This window comes from Acomys russatus, chromosome 14 (assembly GCF_903995435.1).
Source record: "Acomys russatus chromosome 14, mAcoRus1.1, whole genome shotgun sequence".
In the NCBI taxonomy this organism is placed as follows: domain Eukaryota; kingdom Metazoa; phylum Chordata; class Mammalia; order Rodentia; family Muridae; genus Acomys; species Acomys russatus.
Window position 1 is genome coordinate 15,715,415 of NC_067150.1, and position 22,354 is coordinate 15,737,768.

Genomic DNA, 22,354 nt, shown 5'->3' on the forward strand with positions numbered 1-22,354 from the left:
AGACAGGGTCTCTCTGTGTAGCAGTCCTGGCTATCCTGGACTCACTTGTAGACCAGGCTGGCCTCAAACTCACAGAGATCCGACTGCCTCTGCCTCCCAAGTGCTGGAATTAAAGGCGACTGCCACAACACCTGGCCCTGAATCCCCTTTATGTGTGGTTTTGTTACTTGTACGTAAAAATGTTCAGACAGACCAAACAGGTTCAGCAAAAAACTTTCTGTCCGAGTAAGCAAGCACAGCTGAGGTTGCACACAGATGTCTCTATGGAGTCTTACACTATATACCATCTGTAGGGTCTGTCCATCCTTCAGTCATTTGAATTCTCCCATTTTTATTTTCTTAGGGTGTGTGTGTGTGTGTGCCTGTGCGTGTTTGGAGTTTGTTCTTTCTGCTAGACAGAGAACTACTAGCCAATATCAGGAATTTGCCTGTCTTCCCTCAGTGCTATGGTTACCCACCAGCATTCCCATGCTGAGGACCCACACTCAGTCCTCATGCATTCACAGCAAGCACTTGACTCACTGAGCCATCTTCCCAGATAATTTATTTTGTGCATGTATATGAGTGCAGTGTATGTGTGTGTGCATGCCTTGTGTGTGGATGCAGAGGGCAGATGAGGATATCAAGTGTCCTGTCAGTCAACTCTCCACCTTATTTCCCCGGAAAAGGGCTTCTCTCTAAACTTGGAGGTAGGCTGGCATCCATCAAGTCCCGAGATCCTCTTATAGGTGGGTGCAGCCATGCCCAGCATCTTGAATGATGGAATCCAAACTTAGACCCTCGTACTTGCATGGCAAGCACATGTAGCCTAGTGAGCTATCTCCACCACCTCCATTTTTCAGGCTTTATGATGCTTTGTAGACCAGGCTGGCCTTGAACTCACACCGTTTGCTCACCTGCAAACAGATTATTTTTTCCCTCATGAGGCTTAGATAGAAGACTTAATTTGATTCCTTCCCCCCACCCTCGACAGAGTTTCTCTATGTATCCTTGGCTGTCCTGGACTCACTTTGTAGACCAGGCTGGCTTCGAACTCAAAGCCATCCGCCTGCCTCTGCCTCTCAAGTGCTGGGATTAAAGGTATGTGCCACCATACCCAGCTTTCATTTGTTTTTGTTTTCATTTTTAAAATCAATATATTGGTTTGGAAAGATGGCTCAGAGGTTAAGAGCACCGGCTGCTCTTCTAATGGTCCTGAGTTCAGTTCCCAGCAGCCACATAGTGGCTCACAACCAACTATGAGATCTGGTGCCTTCTTTTGGTGTGTAGGCACACAGACAGATGGCATACTGTATACATAATAAATAAATAATCTAAAAAAAAAAATCCATGGATTATTGTTCATGTCTGTTGATGATGAAAGGATGTGAGTGTAATGTAGCAGGGGCCATGTGTGCTGATCAGAGGACAACTTGAGGATGACTCTGTGCTCTCTTTGCACTTATGTAGTTCAGTGAATTGAACTCAGGTTGTCAGGCTTAGCTTGGTTACATTGCAGAGTTGTGTCAACATTCAGGGCCTACAGCTCTGTGTCTAAATTCTATTTATGTGTGGTTTGTGTCTGTGAGAGTGTATGCTTACATGTATGCAGGAACCTCAGGAGGCCAGAAGAGGATGTTGGATCTCCTGGAACTGGGTTTGTGGTTGGTATGAGCCACCTGATGCTCCAGTTGGAATACAGCACTCAGCTTCTGCACAGGAGCAGCAGTCGCTCTTGGCTGCTGCACCATCTCTCCAATCCAGTTCTGTGTCTTTTTGAAGTGACACACAGTTCTTGAATATGCTATGTAGTGATTTTGAACTTTGCATGCACTCTAGCCCCAGAGAATCCCCTCTGTGTCCCTGAGCCAGGTTGAAAAGAAAAGAAAAGAAGAAGAAAAAGGAAAGCCAAGCTTTCCTATACATGTCCTAACATTCAGGTTTTGTTTTTGTTGTATTTTTGGACAAAGTCTCATATAACCTAGGTTGACTTTCTGCCTCCTAAGTGCTGGAATTAAAGGTGTGTGACAGCATCCCACATTCATATGGTGTTGGGGATGGAACTCAGGGCTTCATATGGAAAGTGTGTGCCTGTCGAGCCTCATACGCAGTGCCTACTTGGCTTTTACACAGAGCTCCATGGCTGTGGCTGGACTTGGACTTGTAGCTGTCCTTATGTCTCAGTTTCCCAAGAGCTGGGTTACAGGGCTGAGTCATTGTACCTGCTCAATAAACCCCTTAACAAAAGAAGAGCTGTAGCCCTGGGTAAAGGGCCTGCTTTTACAGCGGAGCCCAGCTGGGAGTTCAGAGACTCTGTTGGGGTGAATCCTTTGTTCTGGAGCCATGTGGCATGTGCAGGAAAGGAAGGTTTTTCTCCTTTATAGTGCACTAGGTAGTCAAACCCCTAGGAACAGGGGATAGTCTGCTTCATCTCACCCAGTCCTGACAGGAAATATGCATGATAAATACTTGTATAAATAAATAAATATGCTCTGGGGCCTGGAGAGACTGTAAAGTTCCAGTAAGGAGAAACCGACTTTGGTCTCCAGAACATTTTTTTTTAAAAAGCCAGGTTGGGGGCTGAAGGGATAGCTCAGTGGTTTAGAGTACTTGTAGCTTTTGGAGAGGTCCTGGGTTTGCTTCCTATAACCCACATGGCTGTTGATAACCACCTACAATTCTAATTCTAGGGGATCTGATGCCCTATTTTGACCTCTTTGGTCACCAGGCATTTACCTGATGCATATACAGACATGAGGCAAAACACTTATACACAAGCTTTTTTCTCCAGCACTCTGGAGGCAGAGGCAGGCAGATCTCTGTGAGTTTTAGGCCAGCTTGGTCTACAAATCAAGTTCCAGAACAACTAGGGCTACACAGAGAAACTCTGTCTCAAAAAAAACCCAACCAATCAACCAACCAAAAAGGCCAAGTATAGTGCCACTTGCTTATAATCCCAGTTCTGGGACGTGGGGACGGGAAGATTCCTGGGGCTTGCTGGATAGGAAGCCAAATTTACTTAGGGAAATCCAGGCCAGTGAGAGGCACCCTCTTAAAAGAAGAGGTGGACCATGGACTTTATCTGCTGTGCCTTGCACACTGATAGTCATAAACATACACAAGTAACATTTTTATTTATTTAATGTGTACAAGTGTTTGCCTCATGTATGTCTGGGCATCAAGATTGTGTTTGCTGCTGCCTGAGTAGGCCAGAAGAAGGTAAATTTCCCCAGAACTGGGACTGCAGAAGGTTGTGAGCCACCATGAAAGTGCTGGGAATTGAACTGGGGTTTTCTGGAAGAATAGTGTTTATTCTTAACTGCCAGTGCCCCTCTCCAGCCTGCTTAAATGCACTTCATATAGACAATTCATGATCATGATTCATCAGATTTGACAAAGATTTGACTTGATTGATTAATAGGGGTGGCATCTAGCTACAGCTGATGTCTGACTTTTTAGCCCTGGGTATTTACTGTGCCTGGCAGAATCCAGGCTTTGGTTGGTTTTCAGCTCTTTGGATTTGTTTTTAGTTACTCGCCCCTGGCTTTGCTTTATCAAAAATACCTGTTTATTACGCATAAACTAGTGGGCTGGTGTGATGGCCCAATGTGCAGGACACATTTTGCCACACCTGATGACCTGAGTTTATCTCAGGGCCCACATGGTGGAAGGAAAGAACCAACTCTTTTTTTTTTTTTTTTTTTTTATTTTTTTTTATTTATTATGTATACAGTATTATGCCTGCTTGTACTGCATGCCAGAAGAGGGCACCAGATCTCATTGTGGATGGTTGTGAGCCGCCATGTGGTTGCTGGGAATTGAACTCATGACCTCTGGAAGAGCAGTCAGTGCTCTTAACCGCTGAGCCATCTCTCCAGCCCAAGAACCAACTCTTGTTGTAAACTTGATCAACACAGGCACATCGTAGCGTGCATATGTGTCCACCTCCACCCAATTCCATCAAAGACATCAAATAAATAAAAACTAGTGAGCTGGGAGTGGTGGTGGAGTACACCTTCGATCCCAGCACTCTGTCTCCCGGAGTGCTCCACCATCACCCAGCAGCATAACTTTAAAAGAAGTTTTGCTGTGTGTGTGTGTGTGTGTGTGTGTGTGTGTGTGTGTGTGTGTGTGTGTTTGTGTATGTTGCTGTGTGGGTAAGTAGGAGGGTACTAGTGTCGTGGAGTACAGAAGATAATAGATTCTTTGAGCTGGAGTTACAGGAAGGGGTAAGCCACTCAGTATGGGTACTAGGGGTTGAACCCTAGTCCTCGACAAGAGAAGCCATCTTAGCCATGAAGCTGCCGCTTCAGCTCTCAAGTATTTGGCTTTTGAAATATTATTTTCCCTTAATGTAGGCTGGCCTGGAAAAGGGTTCTAATTCTGATCCTGCCTCTACCTCCCAAGTGCTGAAATTATAGCTGTGCATAGGCATTCTTTAGCAATGAAGCCATGTATAATTGAGTTCCACTCTCTTACTTTAATGGGAAGAACCTGTACCAGCTGGTGATAGGAACACTATTAGGAGTAAGAGCTACTACCATTTTGGGCTTTGTGGTTTACATAGGCTGACTTTTGCTTAGCTTTTGAGATGTTGTTCATGAGCCCCTCTGTGCTACAGGAATAAGTTGAAGGCCAGGCAGACAACTCCAAAGTCCCTGGGCTGTGGTCCCTCCCATCTATGGCTGCTTAGAAGCAGTTACAGCCTAGGCTTGTTCTCTCTCATCATCCCCCACTTCTGTACTCCCCTTCCCTTACTGTTCTACTATGAAGCCTTGCTTCTCCTTTCTGTAGTCACTTCTGCAGTACTCTCAACTACCACTCTCTGGTGTTAGTTTAACTTTCTAAGTTGGGAGTGTTGATTGCTAGACAGTTCTGAAGCCCTTTGGGTCAGTCTTTGGCTTGTCTTGGCAGTTTGTCCTTTCAGCTCATGTCTATTGAGGGTAGAGCCTACAGTCTGTCTTGTAACTAGTGTGGCTCGAAGGCCTCAGGTTTTATGAGCATAATGGTGCTGGGGAGGGCCTTAGCTATAGACTGGTGGGCAGTTGCAGGCTAGACAGCCTGTATGTAGGGTGCAGGACTTGGATAAGTTGTAGTTTGCATGTTGCTTAGAGAGTTCGTGTGTATGTAGCAGCTTTAACCCTGAAGACTTGAGTTGCACATTTGAGTATCTTAGCCTTTCCAAAGTTAAGTCCATGGGGTTATGTGCTTGGTGCGCCTGTTTCAACCTCTTGGGTTTTGCAAATGTTCCTTTATCTCTTAATTTTTTTATTGCAGGGGTGGGGGCACATGCCATACCTGAGGAGGTTCAGAGGACGGTTTGCAGGAGGAATTGGTGTTTGTACCCTTACCCGCTGACCCATCCTGCTAAAAAATTAAAAAAAAAAAAGTTTCCCCCCTGCAGTTCTGTACAGTCAAGGCTACACAGAGAAAGCCTTTCTCAAAAAACAAAACAAAAAGATGATGCCTGGGTGTGGTGGCATATGCACTCAGCATGCACTCCCGGTGCTCAGGAGACAGAGGCAGGTGGATCGCTGTGAGTTCGAGGCCAGCCTGGTCTATAGAGTGAGTTCAGGACAACCAATGCTACACAGAGAAACCCTGTCTCGAAAAAACAACAACAAAGATGTTGTAGGTAGAAGTGTTCATCAAAATATAGGTGTCATTCCCAGCACTGGGCGAGGACCAAGGCAGGAGGAGTACTGTGAGATGGAGGCTAGACTAGGCTTTTTGTTTATTTGTTTTGGTTTGATTTTTGGTTTTTCAAGATAGGGTTTCTCTGAGTAGCTTTGGCTGCTCTGGAACTTGCTCTGTAGACCTCCTAAGGGGTGCACTGCCACTGCCTGGCAGGTTTTATGGTTGGTTGGTTGGTTGGCTGGTTGTCCATTACCTTTAATTAGGGCTGCTTGTGTAAGTGTGTCTGTGTAGTGGTGATGGTGGTGGAGTTGCAACTGGAGGACGGGCAACTTAGCAATGGCTGCAGCACTGAAGAAAATGACTCCCTCTCCCTCAGCAACTATTAACTACTAGAAGTTCCCCAGCTTTGGGGGGGCTGTGTCTCATAATCCTCTCCTTCATCTATGCTAAAATATTGACATGCCGTAAGTAGTGTAGGTCTTGTGCAGTTAGCCCCAGCTACTGCTAGGTCATGAGTGCAGTGGCCAGGTCATATCCAGAAAACATGCTTTCATGGCGCTTCAGAGGCATTCTCTCTGCCCTCTCTTCTGTGATGTTTCCTGGATCTTGGAACCAGTGAATAGATGCTCCGTTTAGGTCCAAGCACTCAGTAATAACTTACTTTCAGCACTGGGACTGCTTACTTGTTGATATTGTGGCTTGTATGTGTGTGTGCGTGCCTGTGTGTGTGTTTGATTTCTTTTGTGTGTGATAATGTATGTGGATGGGAACAGGAGCCAGAGGAAGATTGTGTGTGTGTGTGTGTCTTGCTCTTATCACTCCACCTTCGTCCTTAAACAGGCACTCGCTCTCACTGAATCTAGGGCTATTCTGTGAGCAGAAAGCTTCGGCCACTCATCCTCCTGTCTCTGACCTACACAGTTTGGGGTTGCAGGCTTTCCCACGTGAGTGTTGGAGATTCAGCTTCAGGTGTTCACGCTTTATTAGCAAGTTCTCTTATCCACTAATCCATCTCCTGCCCTGTCTATTTATTGAGCTAGGGTTTTCCTGTGTAGCCTAGGCTGGCCTTCACTTTTGCACTCCTTACCTCTGCTTCCTGAGTGCAGGGACCACAGGGAGTACTATCATGCCTAACAAGCATAGGGTGTTTTTTTTTTTTTTTAAACTCACCTTCCCCCCTTTTTTTTCTTTCTTTTGAGACAGGGTTTCTCTGTGTAACCCTGGCTGTCCTGAAACTTGCTCTGTAGACCAGGCTGGTCTTAAACTCAGCGATCTCCCTCTTTGTGCTCCTGAGTGCTGGGATTAAAGATGTGTGCCACTAAGCCATGCCTGGCTCCGCACAACAGTTTTTGGGAGTTTGTTAATTGCCCCCCCCCCCAATTTTTTAAAAATTATATGTGTGCATGGGGGGGGGCATGCTTGACACGCGTGGCAGTCAGGGGACAACTTGTAAAATGTGATTGGTTCTTCTTCCACTCTGTGGGCCCTGGGATTTGAACTTTGGTCATCAGGCTTGCTGGCAAGAGCCGTTTACCCATTGATCCATCTTGCTAGCCCTTCTTCCTTTTCCTCCTCCTCTTCTTCTTTTTGGTTTTTCAAGACAGGGTTTCTGTGTAGCTTTGGCTGTCCTGGACTCCCTTTGTAGACCAGCTGACCTTGAACTCACAGCAATCCACTTACCTCTGCCTCCTTAGTGCTGGGATTAAAGGCGTCTGCCACCATTGCCCTGCCGCCGACTCTTCTTTGTTTTGCTCTGAGACAAGGATGCTGTATAGTCATTTTGCCCTTGAACAGCCTTTCCTCTGCCTGTATTACATAATGTGCGCTGCCATTCCCAACTCATATTAGGTCTTGAGTTTTAGTGCTGGGATCGCCTGCAGTGTGTTAAACACATGCTCTACTACTGAGCAACCTCTCTAGTTTATCCATAAAGCCCAGCATGCTTTGCTGTTGTAGTACTGCCAGTTAAAGGAGCATGTGCCTACCTTATATGAGCCCTGAGCTTGAGTCCAGAACTACAAACTAAAAGCTTCATTTCTGTGACAAATGTGCCTGTAATCTAGCATTTGGAAGTTAGAGATAGAGGCCAACCTGAGCTATAGAAGATCCTGCCTTGAAAAGCCAGCCCTGGGATTGAGGAGACGGCCTGATAGATAAATAAGAATGTGTGCTGCAAGCAGGGCGTGGTGGCCACGCCTTTAATCCCAGTACTGGGAGGCAGAGGCAGGCAGATTGCTGTGAGTTTGAGGGCAGCCTGGCCTACAGATTGAGTCCAGGACAGCCAAGGCTCCAGAGAAACTCTTGGGGGGGGGCGAAGAACGCTTGCTGCACATGCAGGAAGACCTGAGTTAGAATTCCCAGTGTTTGCCAGGCAGTGGTGGTACATGCCTTTAATCCCAGTACTTGGGAGGCAGAGGAATGTAGGTCTGAGATCAAGGACAGCCAGAAGTACACAGAGAAATCTTGTCTTGAAAAACAAAAACAAAGCAAAAAAGAATTCCCAATGTCCTTGTAAAAAACTGTACATGGCCTCATGCAAGATGCAATCTTAGTGCTATGGGTGAGACAGAGATGAGGATCCCTGGAGCTTTTTGGGTGTCAACCTTGCTGTAGGTTTGGTGAGATGCCCTGTTGCAAGGGGATAAAGTGGGAAATTATAGACCAGGTTATCCAATGCTTTCTCTGTTCTCCATGTGTACCCACTTATATGCATATACCACACACACTTGCAAAATTGACACTTCAGGATTCAGAGGCATAGCTAGTGGCAGAGCATATGAGACCCTGTTTGGTTCCAGAACTGCAAGAGTCCAAGCTAGAGGCGAGAGAGATGGCTCGGAGATTAGGAGCACTGACTGCTCTTCCAAAGGTCATGAGTTCAAATCCCAGCAACCACATGTTGGCTCACAACCATCTATAATGAGATCTGTATACATAATAGATAAATCTTAAAAAAGAGTCCAAGCTAGGCTTAGTGGTACGTGTTTGTGTTCCTAAAACTTGAGAGGTGGAAACAGAAGGATTTGAAGTTTGGGGGCAACCTGAGCTAAGAAGACCCTGACCCGCCAGGTGTGGTGGTGCACGCCTTTAATCCCAGCACTTGGGAGGCAGAGGCAGGTGGATTGCTGTGAGTTCAAGGTCTACAAAGTGAGTCCAGGACAGCCAAGGCTACACAGAGAGATCCTGTCTCAAAAAAAAGAAAAGAAAAAGAAAGAAAGAAAAGAAAACCCTGACCACCACTTGGACTGTGCCATCCCCCACCCCCACGCCATACAGGAAGAAATGAGGCAGGGACTACAGGAATACAGAAACCCCTCAGTGTGTGGCTAAATTGCGGTCCATCATCTGGAAGCCTGTTATTTTTGTATCAAGGGAAATTGAGTGAGTTGTTTGGTGGCTTGGCTACCTGGGAAGGCAGGTGTGGCCTGCTCTGAGCAGGCGCTTTGTGAGCGAGCAATTTCATCCCTGCTACCAAGTACTGAGCTTTGGAGACCATCCATCTGTGTGGTATTGAAAACTAAAAAGGTTTTCTGATCTTGTAGATAGTTGAAGTGTTGCTAACACGAAGGAACTGTCACAATTTGAAAAGATAAGCCAAGGCTGATTTCCAGACACTACAAGAAAAAAGGAAGGAAAAATGGTAAGACAGTTTTTTCTTTGCTCATAGACACTTTTTCTTCACTTATGCCCGTAGCATGATCCCAAAGCACTTGATGCTGTTATTATTTTATCTTAGACATTTGGAGTTCTCTAAAGTAATTACGTGTCACCATGTGAATACAGTAGTCCCCCCTTAGCCGTGTTCTCAATTCCCGCGGTTTCAGTTACCTGCGGTCCACCGCGGTCTGAAAATACTAAGTGGAAATTTCCAGAAAGAAAAATTTGCTAAGTTTTAAATTGTACACCGTCCTGATGCCTGCGTCATTCACCTCACTTCATCTCATCACGTAGGCATTGTATCATCATCACTTCATCACAAGAAGAAGAAGGGTGAGTAGGATGATCAGCTACTCGGAGAGAGACCACATTCACATTCCGTCCTGTCTAAGCCCTTCCTGTGCCCGATTGACCGATTAAACTACCGTACCTGTGTGCGTAGAAGTCAAACCCAGACCATATTGGTTTTGGTGCAATCCGCGGTTTAATGCATCTACTGGGGTCCTGGAATGTGCACCCCGCGGATAAGGGGGGACTACTGTAGTTAGCGATACGTAAAGTGCCCCATTCTTGCTGCTGTGTGGAGAGTCTCCTCTCAGGGCCTGGGTCGTATTCCCATAGTCTTTCTTTTCTGAAGGTTGGAATGGTACTGAGTGGTGAGGGGTGGGCTGCTGGCTGTCCTTGCATCATTTTTAGCGTAGTTTTCGCATTTCCAGCGTCCCATGAGAATTTTTGTGAATGATGACCGCCATGTGATGGCAAAGCATTCTTCAGTGTACCCAACACAAGAGGAACTGGAGGCTGTACAGAATATGGTGTCCCACACTGAGCGGGCCCTCAAGGCTGTCTCTGACTGGATCGATGAACAGGAGAAGGGCAGCAGTGAACTTGCTGAGGCAGAAAATATGGACACACCTCCAGATGATGACAGCAAGGAAGGGGCTGGGTAAGTCTCAGTCTCTCTCTGTCTGTCTCTCTCTGTCTGTCTCTTCCACCCCCACCCCCACCCCCTGTATATTTGTTGAGGAGGGCTCAGGTCTTTTCAGGAAGGGTCTTATGTCACCCACACTTGCCACCTCACTATGTAGCCAAGCCTGCCCTTGAATTCCTGATGCTGCCTGCCTCTATCTTGCCTGGCTTTTCTAGTGGTTTTTTTTGTGACAGGATCTCACTGGATAGCCTATGCTGGCCTTCAACTTATTTTGTAGCCCAAGGTAGTACCAAAATCACAGAGGTCCTTTTGCCTCAGCCTTCTGAGTGCTGGGATTACAGGTCTGTGTCACCATGTGGTACAGCTAAGCTAGCATCTCTTCCAAGAAGTGCCAGCCTCTCTGGCTTCTGGCTAGGTCGGCTTCCCATTGAGCCCGACTTTTGTCTATCTCTCAGGGAACAGAAGGCGGAACACATGACTAGGACCCTGAGGGGCGTGATGCGGGTCGGCCTGGTAGCCAAGGGTCTTCTGCTCAAGGGGGACTTGGATCTGGAGCTGGTTCTGCTCTGTAAGGAGAAGCCCACAACTGCCCTTCTGGACAAGGTGGCTGACAACCTGGCCATCCAGCTCACTGTGAGTCACCACCACTGCCACCATTATGCCAGAGGGGGTTCTAGCACTTACGGAGAAGAGATGGTTAGAGGAAGGGAGGGCCCATTTGTGCCATGTGCCAAGGGAGCAGGCTCCTTGTACCTGTCACATGTTCACCTTGATAATAGGCAGCACATTACAGAGCCATGGAGGGTCCATGGGAAATCATCTGCTGTGGATAGTGGTGCCCAGGCTGCTAGTAGCGAAAGTCTCGTGCTCTCATGTGTGAAGCCTGGGCTGTGTGGGATGGAGGAAGGAAGGGAGTTAACTCTCCCTGGGTTAGACCTGGACATACTTAAAACTCCATTCACCCGACTGCAGCTGGTGGTCAACGGTAGAGTTGAGAGAGGGGGGTGGGGGAGGGGTGATAACAGTGTGGTCATGGTAGCCCCTACCTGTAATCCCAACATTTAGGAGGTTGAGTCAGGAAGATTATGGAGTATTCAAGTCCAGCCTGGGCTATAGAGTAAGACCCTGACTCAACAAAAACAAACCAAAAAACTCTTAAGTCGTTTTTTATAGTACTAAAGTAATGTACAAGTAATGCTCTTTCATATTTATTTAATATTACTAAGCCAGATGCCACGTTAGCTATATGTGTATTTCCTTCCTTCACTTTCTTTGAGAATCTGTCCATTTTGGTCCACCCTCTTTTCCCTGACTTCTGAGACAAAGCCTCATGCAGCCCAGGCTGGCCTTGCTATCTCTATCCTCCTTCTTCCAGAATGCTAGGATTATAGGAGTGGGTCTCCATGTCCAGTTGCAGTGGCTGGCCTCACACTTGTCTGAGTGATAGGGGTGATGTGACATTTGGGAGCTGAGAAGCTGATTACAGGGGGCCCAGTGGGGGCAGCCAGAGACAAAGAGCTTCTTTGCTGCCATATTCTGCATTTCCAGACACGTCCTCATGGATTTAATGAGAAGATAGCAAACAAATTCAAAATTGGTTTTAAGTGTTGCTACTTTGCAAAGAAAAATATATTTGTATGTCAGTAAACATAATATGTTGGGTGCATGCTCAGGACAGTAGTGTGAACTGAGATCTCAGGAGCCAAGTGCACAAGGTTAGAACTGAGAGGACCTGAAGCTGCTGAAGCTCTAACCCTCAGATGGTTTCTCATAGCTATAATTTCATTACTATTACTCACGTAGCATTGGTGAATGCTTTGAAAGAACGAACTGTTCTTCAGGGATAGTAATGAATGTGGCTGCTTTGCAACATGTGCATATAGTGTGCTGAGTGAGTTCGCCTACTTGGATGGATACACAAAGTCTGTGCTTATGTCATCAGTGGTTCTTGACAGCTGCCATCTCCACTCTCCCTGAGGACTTTTGGCCATCTGGAGACAGGGGGAAGTAAGGATTCCTTCCCCTAGTGAGTGGTTGCCAGGGATGCTTTGAACATCATGTATGGTACAGAACAGCTTCCTCAGCAAGAATTATCTGGTCTAGAGGGCGAACCATGCAGAGGTTGAGAAATCTGCACATCAATTTTCAGGGCACATGTCCTTTCTGCAGTATATGCACTTTACTTCTTTTAACAAAAACAGTTAAGGAAACTGAATGTTTTCCAGTTAACATAAAGTAACTTATAAAGAAGTTCAGGTTGGACTGTTGAGCACCCTGTAGACGTGCTCTGCAGGAGGCACAGCTCCCATGTCCAGGCTACAGGCTGGAGCAGTGCATGTGCTTCTCTTCATGTTGTCTGCACATTGCTTCTCTCAGCATTGAGCTTGTTCAGGCTGAGGATCCCCCTCATTCATGGGCGCTGACCTTCCCATACAGTGTCTGTGACATGTTCTTCGTTCTGCAGCCTTAAGTGTGGGCATGTTAGGTCCTTATTGAAAATTAGTCTTGAGCTAGCACTGAGCCTGAGGAGGGGAGAGCCACATGGCAAGAAGGAAAATGAGAAAGAAAATGTTTCTGTTTTGTTTTGTTTTGTTTTAGGTAGATTCTCCTGTTGTTACCTCAAGTTGGTCTTGAACTCAGCATCCTGATTGCTGGGATGATAGACATGCACCTCCCTGGCTGGCTAGCTGTTGCATTTATTTATTTTTACTTTGATTTTTACTGTGTAGCTGTGTCTTGCCTTGAACTTACTATGTAGACCAGGTTGGCCTCAAACTTGTATTGTCTCCTTGCCCCTTCTGAGTGCTGGGATTTCTGGCATGTACCCTGATTGCTCAGGCTTGAATTGTATTCTTTGGTTTGCTTTTAAATTTAGATTCATTATTGTTGGTGTCACTATGCTGTCCAGGCTGGCCCTAACCTCCTGGGCTCAAGTGATCCTCTGGCTTCGGTCTACCAAATAACCAGTGCCACTGCACTAGGTTCTTTCACTCCCTTCCCTTGAGATGGTATGTTGTTCTGTGGCTCTTGTCAGCTGTAAACCTCATCATTCTGCCCCAGTCTCTTAAGTGCTGGTATTGAGGTATGAGCCACTATGCCTGATTCCCTTTACACTTAGCACTCCTGGTGCAAATAACTTCTTTGGCTACTTACAGGGTTAGAGGCCCAAAGACCTGGCCAGCCAAGGGAAGCTGTGATAGAGTAGATGGAGGTTCTTTTAACATTCATAGTCTGAGACCTGACAGACTTTGTGAGAATTGTTGATTACCTTGCAGAGAAAATGTTTTGAAAGCTACCTTTTTTTCCCTCCTCCAGACTGTAACAGAAGACAAATATGAAGTACTCCAGTCTGTGGATGATGCTGCTATTGTGATACAAAACACAAAAGAGCCCCCCTTGTCCTTGACCATCCATCTGACCTCCCCTGTTGTCAGAGAAGAAATGGAGAAAGTATTAGCTGGAGGTAGGGAGGCTGAGAGATGCCAGCAGAACATTTCAGACTTGGTGGTCCCTCTCGTTCAAATGTGCTATTCAGTTTTAAAGTGCTTTGATTAGAGGGTGTCAGTGTAGCTCTGACTGCCTTTACTCTAAATTCTTGTTTCCCCTTGGCCTTGTGTTCTTGGGAGTTTGACCCAACAGTGGCACTAAAAGTGAGTAGCACTTTGCATAGGGAGTGCACCATTTTGTTTCTTGTACTCCTCAAATGACCTTGAAACCTTGTTAAGCTTGTTTCCCTCTTGAAAAAAAAAGTGTGTCCCGGGAATTGTCAGTGTTGCAGTGCTTAGCAACCAGATGACTTCTGTCTGAATGGCACGTAGTAGTGGTCGGCTGGCTCTGTGGCACAGCCTGGCTGTTTGGTTTGGTCTCTGCCTGTGGCACTCGATGAGCTTTGGAGAGTCCAGGAGCAGCAACAGAGTTTTGGATAAGGTTTCAAACCATTGGCGCTGTCTTCCAGTCCAGTCTTTGCACTTCAGATTCTAAACTGATGCTTCATCCACAATTCAGAGGTCTCCCTCAGTCCCTCCTGGGCCTGCAGTCAGGCCTTATCCAAATCATTGATAGCTGGCAGAGCCAAACGACAGCCTAGTTATACCACAGTCGAGGCTGACTTGTTGATTTTGGTACACCTATCTGATGCCAGTGAGCAAAGCCCTCTTAGCTTATCCACTTAGGGACTCTGGACCTTTGACCAACAGGACTCTCTCTGTCAAGGCCTGGGGCTAGGGCAGTCCCGCCTGGTGGGCGGAAGTGGTCCCCTGTACTATACAGGTGGATGTCTGTTTGTGAGGCGCAGAGAGGGAGTTCATTTCTGCTCCCCCTACCTTTTTGTTTTTCCTATTGTAAATTCCAGCCTAGCTAATTATGGGGAGGAAGCAAGGGAATGGGTCTACTAGAAGATAGGGTTAGCCTATCTTTTCCCTTCCCCATCAATTATTCCTTTTAGAGTAACTTTTCTTTTTTATTTTGTTTTTTGTTTCTGTGGTTTAAAATTTTGGAGAGGGCCTCCTGATTTTTCTGACTTCCTCTCAGAGCAGAGCTGATGGCATTTTAGCCTCTCCTTCCCTTGTCCAGGGTGGACACAAATTAAGATTGTGGGAGACTCAACTGCCCTTTAGGAAGCTGCCACATCCCCTTTGCACCTGACAGAACCCCTTGGTCAAACTGTGCCTTGTCTTCTTATTCCATCCATGAATAGAAACGCTATCAGTCAACGACCCCCCGGACGTTCTGGACAGGCAGAAATGCCTTGCTGCCTTGGCGTCCCTCCGACACGCCAAGTGGTTCCAGGTTTGCATTTTGTTCTTCTTTTTGTATTTCAGTAGAGAATGCCTAAGTTTTACAACATGGCTAATTTTGACCATGAAGAGTCCATACATTGACTATAGCAGGGCCGGTCTTGTTAGCACCTGCAGTGTGCAGCTGCTAAAGGAGCGTACCTAAATCAATTTGACTTGACAACCCTGAGGAAGCTCATTCTGAGCAGTGGGCTGCTTTGCAGTAAGAGTAACCAGCTTCCACATATGCAGGGAGCTCGATGCTGGCCACACACTTGGTGGTTGTGCACTCTGCAACTGTTTACCCTTGGCAAAGTAGCACCATGAGAATCATTTGTCATGTTTGCCTGGTGTCCTCTGGTGCCCCAAGTATGAAGAGCCTGCACTTTCTTCCTCTAGGCCAGAGCCAATGGGCTGAAGTCATGTGTTATTGTCATCCGTGTCCTAAGGGACTTGTGTACCCGAGTGCCCACCTGGGGTCCCCTCAGAGGATGGGTAAGACACCTTTTGACTAGGGGTAAGGGTAGTGTTTGCCCAGGAAGGCCCTCTCAGAGTGTGGCCTTCATGTAGCTTCATGGCTGTTGGCCATGGATCATGGGATCCATCAGACCTTGGGTTGGGGTGAAAGCAAGACTAGGACCTTCTGTGAGGGAGCATAGTTCAGAGAGGAGGTGGGAGCTGGCTGGGCAGTCTGCTGTACTCATCATAAAGGACAAGTGTGCAGATGTTCTTAAATAGCTTGCTAACAAGGGCATGAGGCCTGTTTTGCCAGCTGCCCGTTTCTTCACAGCCCACTATTAAGATCATCCTTTTGAGAGCGGTTATAATTTAAGCATAATTACCCACTTAGGACCTCAATGTTGCCTCTTGGCCCCTGCATGCCTCAGTGAAATTCCAGCAGCCCCTGCCTACATGTTTGGTGTTGGACTTTCACCTTACTGGCTGGCTCACTTTGATTCTCGGGGTCCCTAACCTTTCTCACCCAGCAATAGGACTGCCTGGGGCGTCATCTCCTGCAGCTAGAAGCTCATTGTACCTCTTGCTTTTTAGCCTTTGGAGCTGCTCTGTGAGAAGTCCATCGGTACTGCCAATAGGCCAATGGGCGCTGGCGAAGCCCTGCGGAGAGTGTTGGAGTGCCTGGCATCCGGCATCGTAATGCCAGGTTGGGGCCTTGTGATTTTCAAGGGACAGGGAAAAGAACAGGGATGAAAGCCTTATAGCCACTGCCTCACTGGTCCACTGACTGGGTTAGGGTTACAGCAGTTCCATGTCTCCCTGCTAGGGCCAAAGCACGTGACTACCCTCTTGCACCATCATATCCAGCCCTGTGCCGGGTCCGCATCCATGAATCAGAGGGCGGACCCGGGGCCGGTGGTAACCCACTCCCACATGACTTTCTTGCTCTGAGACACATGATTTATTTCTGTCAAGGGCTGGATGCCAAGTGGGTCACCGAGCTCGGTGTGTTTTCCAGAGCTGGGTGTGGATGGGTTGCGGGGGGGTAACACACCTGGTTCCCTCAGCCAGCAACTCTTACGAGATGACAAGGGATAATCCTCTGCATATCTTCCTTGTTTCCTGCCTTCAGATGGTTCTGGCATTTATGACCCTTGTGAAAAAGAAGCCACTGATGCTATTGGGCATCTAGACAGACAGCAACGGGAAGATATCACACAGAGTGCGCAGGTATAGTCGTCGCCATTGCCAACATGAGCCCTTACCCAGTCTGCACTCACTGGCTCCCAGTTCCATTACTGGGCATTTGAAGGGCAGCCCCTGGATCATAGGCTCAGGTTGGGGGCCAAGGCAAAGGCATGGTGTCTCTGATACAGGGTGCTCCAATCTGGGCTTCTTCTTTGTTCTGGCGCCACATGTGGCTGTTGTCTGCCTCCCACCTTGCTCGCCTGCCATGTTGGCACATCAAGGGCAGTGGGCAACAGCTTTGCAGTGGGGTTCTTCCCCTGCGGGTCTACCACCTGGCACCATGTGGCAACCAGCCCCCAGGTTGGGGTCTCCTGTATTCAACTTGAAGGGGGGTGGTCACAGGCTGGCCTTCCCCCACAGCAAGGCTAGGCCAGAGCTGTCAGGCCCTGGCCTGGCTGTCAGGGGACCCCTTGCTGACCTAAGGGAGAGTATTAGCAGCCCCCCAGCTCCTGCCCCATCTCAGAAGACATTAGTGAGCACACATATGGTCACTGTGGCATGAGGCAGCCGAGTCAGACTTCTCTTCCCCTTTTCTAGCATGCTCTGCGGCTCGCTGCCTTTGGTCAACTCCATAAAGTCCTGGGGATGGACCCCCTGCCTTCCAAAATGCCCAAGAAACCAAAGAACGAGAACCCAGTGGACTACACTGGTAAGGACATGCAGGCATTAATGACAGGACTCTCTCCAGAGTGCTCTTTGCATGTCTCAGCTGTTTCCACTTGGTCTCCTTTCAGTTCAAATCCCCCCCAGCACCACCTATGCCATCACACCCATGAAACGCCCCATGGAAGAAGATGGAGAGGAGAAGTCTCCCAGCAAAAAGAAAAAGAAGATCCAGAAAAAAGGTACACATGTGTCCTGGTTGCTAGTGCCACTCTGCATCTGTGTGCCCAGTTACTGTGCAACTGGAAGTGATGAGTGTGCTGTTTTGTTTTGTTTCTGTTTTTTCAAGGCAGGGGTTTTCTGTGCAGTCCTGTCTGTCCTGGCATTCTCTCTGTAGACTAGGCTGGTCTCGAACTCACAGCTATCCACTGATCCACCTGCCTCCTGAGTGCTGGGATTAAAGGTGTGCACCACCATGCTCAGCTTTAAAAGTTTATTTTATTTATTTTTTTGGTTTTTTTGAGACAGAGTTTCTCTTGTTTAGCCTTGGCTATCCTAGACTCACTGTGTAGACCAGGCTGGCCTCGAACTTTGATCCACCTGCCTCTGCCTCCCAACTGCTAGGCTTAAAGGCGTGTGCCTTCACACCCAGCAAAAGTTTTTTTTTTTTTTTTTTTTAAATACTTATTTATTACATACACAGTGTTCTGCCTCTATACACACCTGCACATCAGAAGAGGGCGCCAGATCTCATTATAAATGGTTGTGAGCCACTATGTGGTTGTTGGGAATTGAACCCAGGACCCCTGGAAGAACAGACAGTGTTCTTAACTGCTGAGCCATCTCTCCAGCCCTGAATGTTTATTTTATTTTTTATTTTTGTTTATTTGTTCTGTTGTTGTTTTGAGGCAGGGTTTCTTTGTGTAGCCTTGGCTGTCCTAGACTCACTTTATATAGACCAGGCTGGCCTTGAACTCACAGTGATCCACCTGCTTCTGCCACTGGAGTGTTGGGGGAAGCTTATTTATTTTTATTTTATTTACTGTTGTTGTTGTTGGCTTTTTTGTTTGTTTGTTTGTTTGGTTTTAGTTTTTCGAGACAGGGTTTCTCAGTGTTAACCGTGGCTGTCCTGGACTCACTTTGTAGACCAGGCTGGCCTCGAACTCACAGCGATCCACCTGCCTCTGCCTCCCGAGTGCTGGGATTAAAGGCGTGCGCCACCACGCCCGGCTTTTTAATTAATTTTTTATGTACACTGGAGTTTGACTACATTTATGTCTGTGTGAGGGTGTGAGTTCCCCTGGAACAGGAGTTACAGACAGTTGTAGCTGGCATGTGGCTGCTGGGAATTGAACCTGGGTCCTCTGGAAAAGCAGTCAGTGCTCTTAATCACTGAGCCTTGTCTCCAGCCCTTCCACCCTATTTTAAACAAGGTATCAATTGTTGCTGGCTGCTGAGTAGGCCAGGCTAACTGTCCCATATTCTTCCTGGGGATTCTATCTCCTGTCTAGCCATGGGAGTGCAGAGGTCACAGATGGGATGTCCCATTTGGCTCCCTGTGAATTCTCAGTATCTGATCTCGCAGCCATTCATAACGCTAGGCTCTTTGGCCTCTTAGGCATCTTGCCAGCCCATTCATCCATTCACTCATTTTTGGAGACATGTTCTCTGTTATGTGGCTCTAGTTGTTCTTGGTCTGGCTGTGTAAACCAGGCTGCCCTTGATATTTAAGTATTGTAAAAAAATTAATGTCTGGGTCTGGTCACCTCATCTGTAATCCCAGCACCCATGAAACTAAGGTGAGAGAACTGCTATGACTTCACGTCTAGACTGAGATAGAGAGTGAGAGGGAGCCTTTTTCAGTCCTCCTCTTCCCCCCAAACTCGTAACTGGCACGGATGCAGAGAGATGGTTTCATGGTGAGTTGTGCCTGCACTGGCTGCAGGAGAGGCTCAGGACTGGCCATGTGCACAGAGTTTGCAGCAGTCTGCAGCTTCGCTTTTTCTGGGGGCTGCGGTTTTATCTTGGCTGTGGCCTTGTTGTTGTCTTAGAGGAGAAGGCGGAGCCTCCCCAAGCTATGAATGCCCTGATGAGGCTGAACCAGCTGAAGCCAGGCCTGCAGTACAAGCTAATCTCCCAGACAGGTCCTGTTCATGCTCCCATCTTCACCATGGCTGTGGAGGTAGATGGCAGGACCTTCGAGGCGTCGGGGCCATCTAAAAAGACTGCCAAGCTGCATGTGGCTGTAAAGGTAAGTGCAGACACTCCTTTCCTAACAGAAAATGCGTTGCCCACGTTGGCCTCGATCTTTGCAGGCTGACAGCATGCATCTCAGAAAGGGGGTAAACTTGTTAAAAAAAAAAAAAAAGTTAGGTTTTTGATCGTCTGACAAGTCATACCTGTCATACTTTCAGAGATAATCTGAGGAACTAAAAAGGAAGAAAACCTTTGCAAGTAGCTGGGATTATGCTGCAAGTTAATGTAGGATGCTCTGTGTATGGAGAATGGAGAAGGAAGGACCTGTGCGGGTGGTTCCTTGTACGTCTTCCTCACCTTAGCCCTGGCTCTGTCTTTTCACAGGTGTTACAGGACATGGGTTTGCCAACAGGTGCCGAAGGCAGAGACTCCAGCAAGGGCGAGGACTCTGCTGAGGAGTCTGATGGGAAGCCAGCAGTAGTGGCCCCACCTCCTGTGGTGGAAGCTGTCTCCAACCCCACTTCTGTCTTTCCCTCAGATGGTACTACTGAGGTGAGCCTGTGGTGGGTGCTAGGAATAACTTGTTGCCAGGAGAGAGCAGGTAGTCACTAGTTTTCACATGCAGAACAGAGCCAGACATGTCTAACCTGTGACCATTATGAAATCCCGAAGTCACTTCACACATTCTGAGATTGTTTTACAGTTTATTGTTTCGTAACTGGGGTACATGGTTCTCAGGCTTAAACTTTTTTCACTCATCATTTTATCTTTTTATGTGTGTGTATTTTTTGTCTGTGCAACACATGTGTGCAGTGCCCTCACTTTGAACTAGATTTACAAAAGGTGGTGAGCCACCATCTGGGTGCTGGGAACTGACTATGGGTCCCCTGAGAGAATAGCCAGTGCTTTTAACCACTGAGCCATCTCTCTAGCCCCTGAACCCTTTTTTCTCTTTTTAATATAATAAGCCAACCCTGTGGCTTTTTTATTTTTTATTTTTATTTTTTTGAGACAGGGTTTCTCTGTGTAACCTGGCTGTCATGGACTCTCTTTGTTGACCAGGCTGGCCTCGAACTCAGGGTGAACCGCCTGCCTCTGCCTCCCAAGTGCTGGGATTAAAGGTGTGTGCCACCATGCCCAGCTATTTCTATTTTTTTGTATTCATTAAAATACATGAGGACCTAAGCACCCATAGCACGTTTAGTGATCATAACTTTTTAAAAATGAATTAATTTATTATTATGTATACAGTGTTCTGCCTGCATGTACACCTACAGGCCAGAATAGGGCATCAGATCATATTGTAGATGGTTGTGAGCCACCATGTGGTTGCTGGGAATTGAACTCAGGACCTCTGGAGGAGTAGTCAGTGCCCTTAACCTCTGAGCCATCTCTCTAGCCATAGTGGCCATACCTTCTTTTTTGTTTTTCTTCTTTAAGTTTTTTGAGACAGTGTTTCTCTGTGTTGCCTTGGCTGTCCTGGAATCACTTTGTAGACCAGACTGGCCTCGAACTCACAGCGATCCGCCTGCCTCTGCTTCGCAAGTGCTGGGATTAAAGGCACGCACCACCACGCCCAGCTGGTCATAACTTCTAAAAGTCTATTTTCTACTGTGTGGGTTCCAGAGATTGAATTTGGACCGTCAGGCGTGGTAGCATGCATCTTTACCTATTGAGCTATCTTGCTGGTCTAGTGTGTGAACTTACTATATAGTAGTGTTTTGCAGTGTCAATAGATTGGTTCATCTGCCAGATCTTATAGCAAGGGATGCGGGGAACCAGAATGGCATGGGTGGAGGTGATTGCGAACTGTTAGCTGCCATATACACACACAGGCAGGTTTAGATCCAGTTAGGGGTTCAAGTGGAGGGCTTGTCTCAGCAGCTGTTTTGCTTCTGGGTGATGGAGTGCTCAAATCTAATTTAGTGGGTTTTCTGTGTGCTTTCCCTGAGGGCGTCAAACAGCAGGGGCCGATCTTGACTAAGCATGGCAAGAACCCTGTTATGGAGCTTAATGAGAAGAGGCGTGGCCTCAAATATGAGCTCATTTCTGAGACGGGGGGCAGCCACGACAAGCGGTTTGTTATGGAGGTGAGTAAAGAGGTGGCTAGCGGCACCTGTGAGCTTCCTGGGAAAGAAGTGCTCAGGGGGAGGTCTGGGCCTCTGCAGAAAGGCTTTGAGCTAGGCCCTCACTCTGGAGGGGTTCTGCCTTAGCTTAGCCCTCACACTGTTTCCACAGGTTGAGGTGGATGGACAGAAGTTTCAAGGTGCTGGCTCAAACAAAAAGGTGGCAAAGGCTTATGCTGCTCTTGCTGCTTTAGAAAAGCTTTTCCCTGATACCCCCCTTGCTCTTGAAGCTAACAAGAAGAAAAGAACCCCTGTACCTGTCCGAGGTGGACCCAAATTTGCTGCCAAGGTGAGGATTGACCTTTGACTTCTGGCATTGGGTAGGAATGTGGTAGATCTGAGGGTGGAGTGAACCTCACCTCTGTGCACTCTCTTTTCAGCCACACAACCCTGGCTTTGGCATGGGAGGCCCCATGCATAATGAAGTGCCCCCGCCTTCCAACCTTCGAGGCCGGGGCCGAGGAGGCAACATTCGGGGCCGAGGCCGGGGGCGAGGATTTGGTGGTGCCAACCATGGAGGAGGCTACATGAATGCTGGTGAGGGTTCCTTTCCAAGTCACCCACTGGCATACTCCAGGGATGACTGTGTGCCTCTCAGGGCACAGGATGGATGAATGTCTATCCTGTACCTTGTCTGCTCTCTTGCAGGGGCCGGGTATGGAAGCTATGGGTATGGCAGCAATTCGGCCACAGCAGGCTACAGTAAGTGTGCACTCTCTCTGTCTGCACTTGGGAAGCTGCGGCAG

At 47.5% G+C, this 22,354-nt stretch overlaps 1 protein-coding gene across 10 annotated transcripts in view; it reads left to right on the plus strand.

Annotated features, from left to right (window-relative positions):
• The window catches only part of Ilf3 (interleukin enhancer binding factor 3), a 37,309-nt gene that overhangs the window by 9,591 nt on the left and 5,364 nt on the right, over positions 1-22,354 (plus strand). For 5 of the 10 annotated variants that reach the window (XM_051156001.1, XM_051156006.1, XM_051156005.1 and 2 more), the window contains exons 2-18: positions 9,159-9,256; positions 9,568-9,606; positions 9,990-10,219; positions 10,660-10,837; positions 13,520-13,667; positions 14,901-14,992; positions 15,379-15,474; positions 16,030-16,141; positions 16,568-16,665; positions 17,221-17,332; positions 17,418-17,528; positions 19,338-19,537; positions 19,867-20,034; positions 21,435-21,572; positions 21,721-21,897; positions 21,989-22,145; positions 22,257-22,310. In XM_051156001.1, the coding sequence (XP_051011958.1) occupies positions 9,254-9,256; positions 9,568-9,606; positions 9,990-10,219; positions 10,660-10,837; positions 13,520-13,667; positions 14,901-14,992; positions 15,379-15,474; positions 16,030-16,141; positions 16,568-16,665; positions 17,221-17,332; positions 17,418-17,528; positions 19,338-19,537; positions 19,867-20,034; positions 21,435-21,572; positions 21,721-21,897; positions 21,989-22,145; positions 22,257-22,310 (2,113 nt within the window). In that variant the 5' untranslated portion in view covers positions 9,159-9,253. Of the gene's footprint in view, positions 1-9,158; positions 9,257-9,567; positions 9,607-9,974; positions 10,220-10,659; positions 10,838-13,519; positions 13,668-14,900; positions 14,993-15,378; positions 15,475-16,029; positions 16,142-16,567; positions 16,666-17,220; positions 17,333-17,417; positions 17,529-19,337; positions 19,538-19,866; positions 20,035-21,434; positions 21,573-21,720; positions 21,898-21,988; positions 22,146-22,256; positions 22,311-22,354 lie in introns of all 10 variants that reach the window. The other 5 variants (XM_051156002.1, XM_051156007.1, XM_051156010.1 and 2 more) reach the window with 3 other exon arrangements.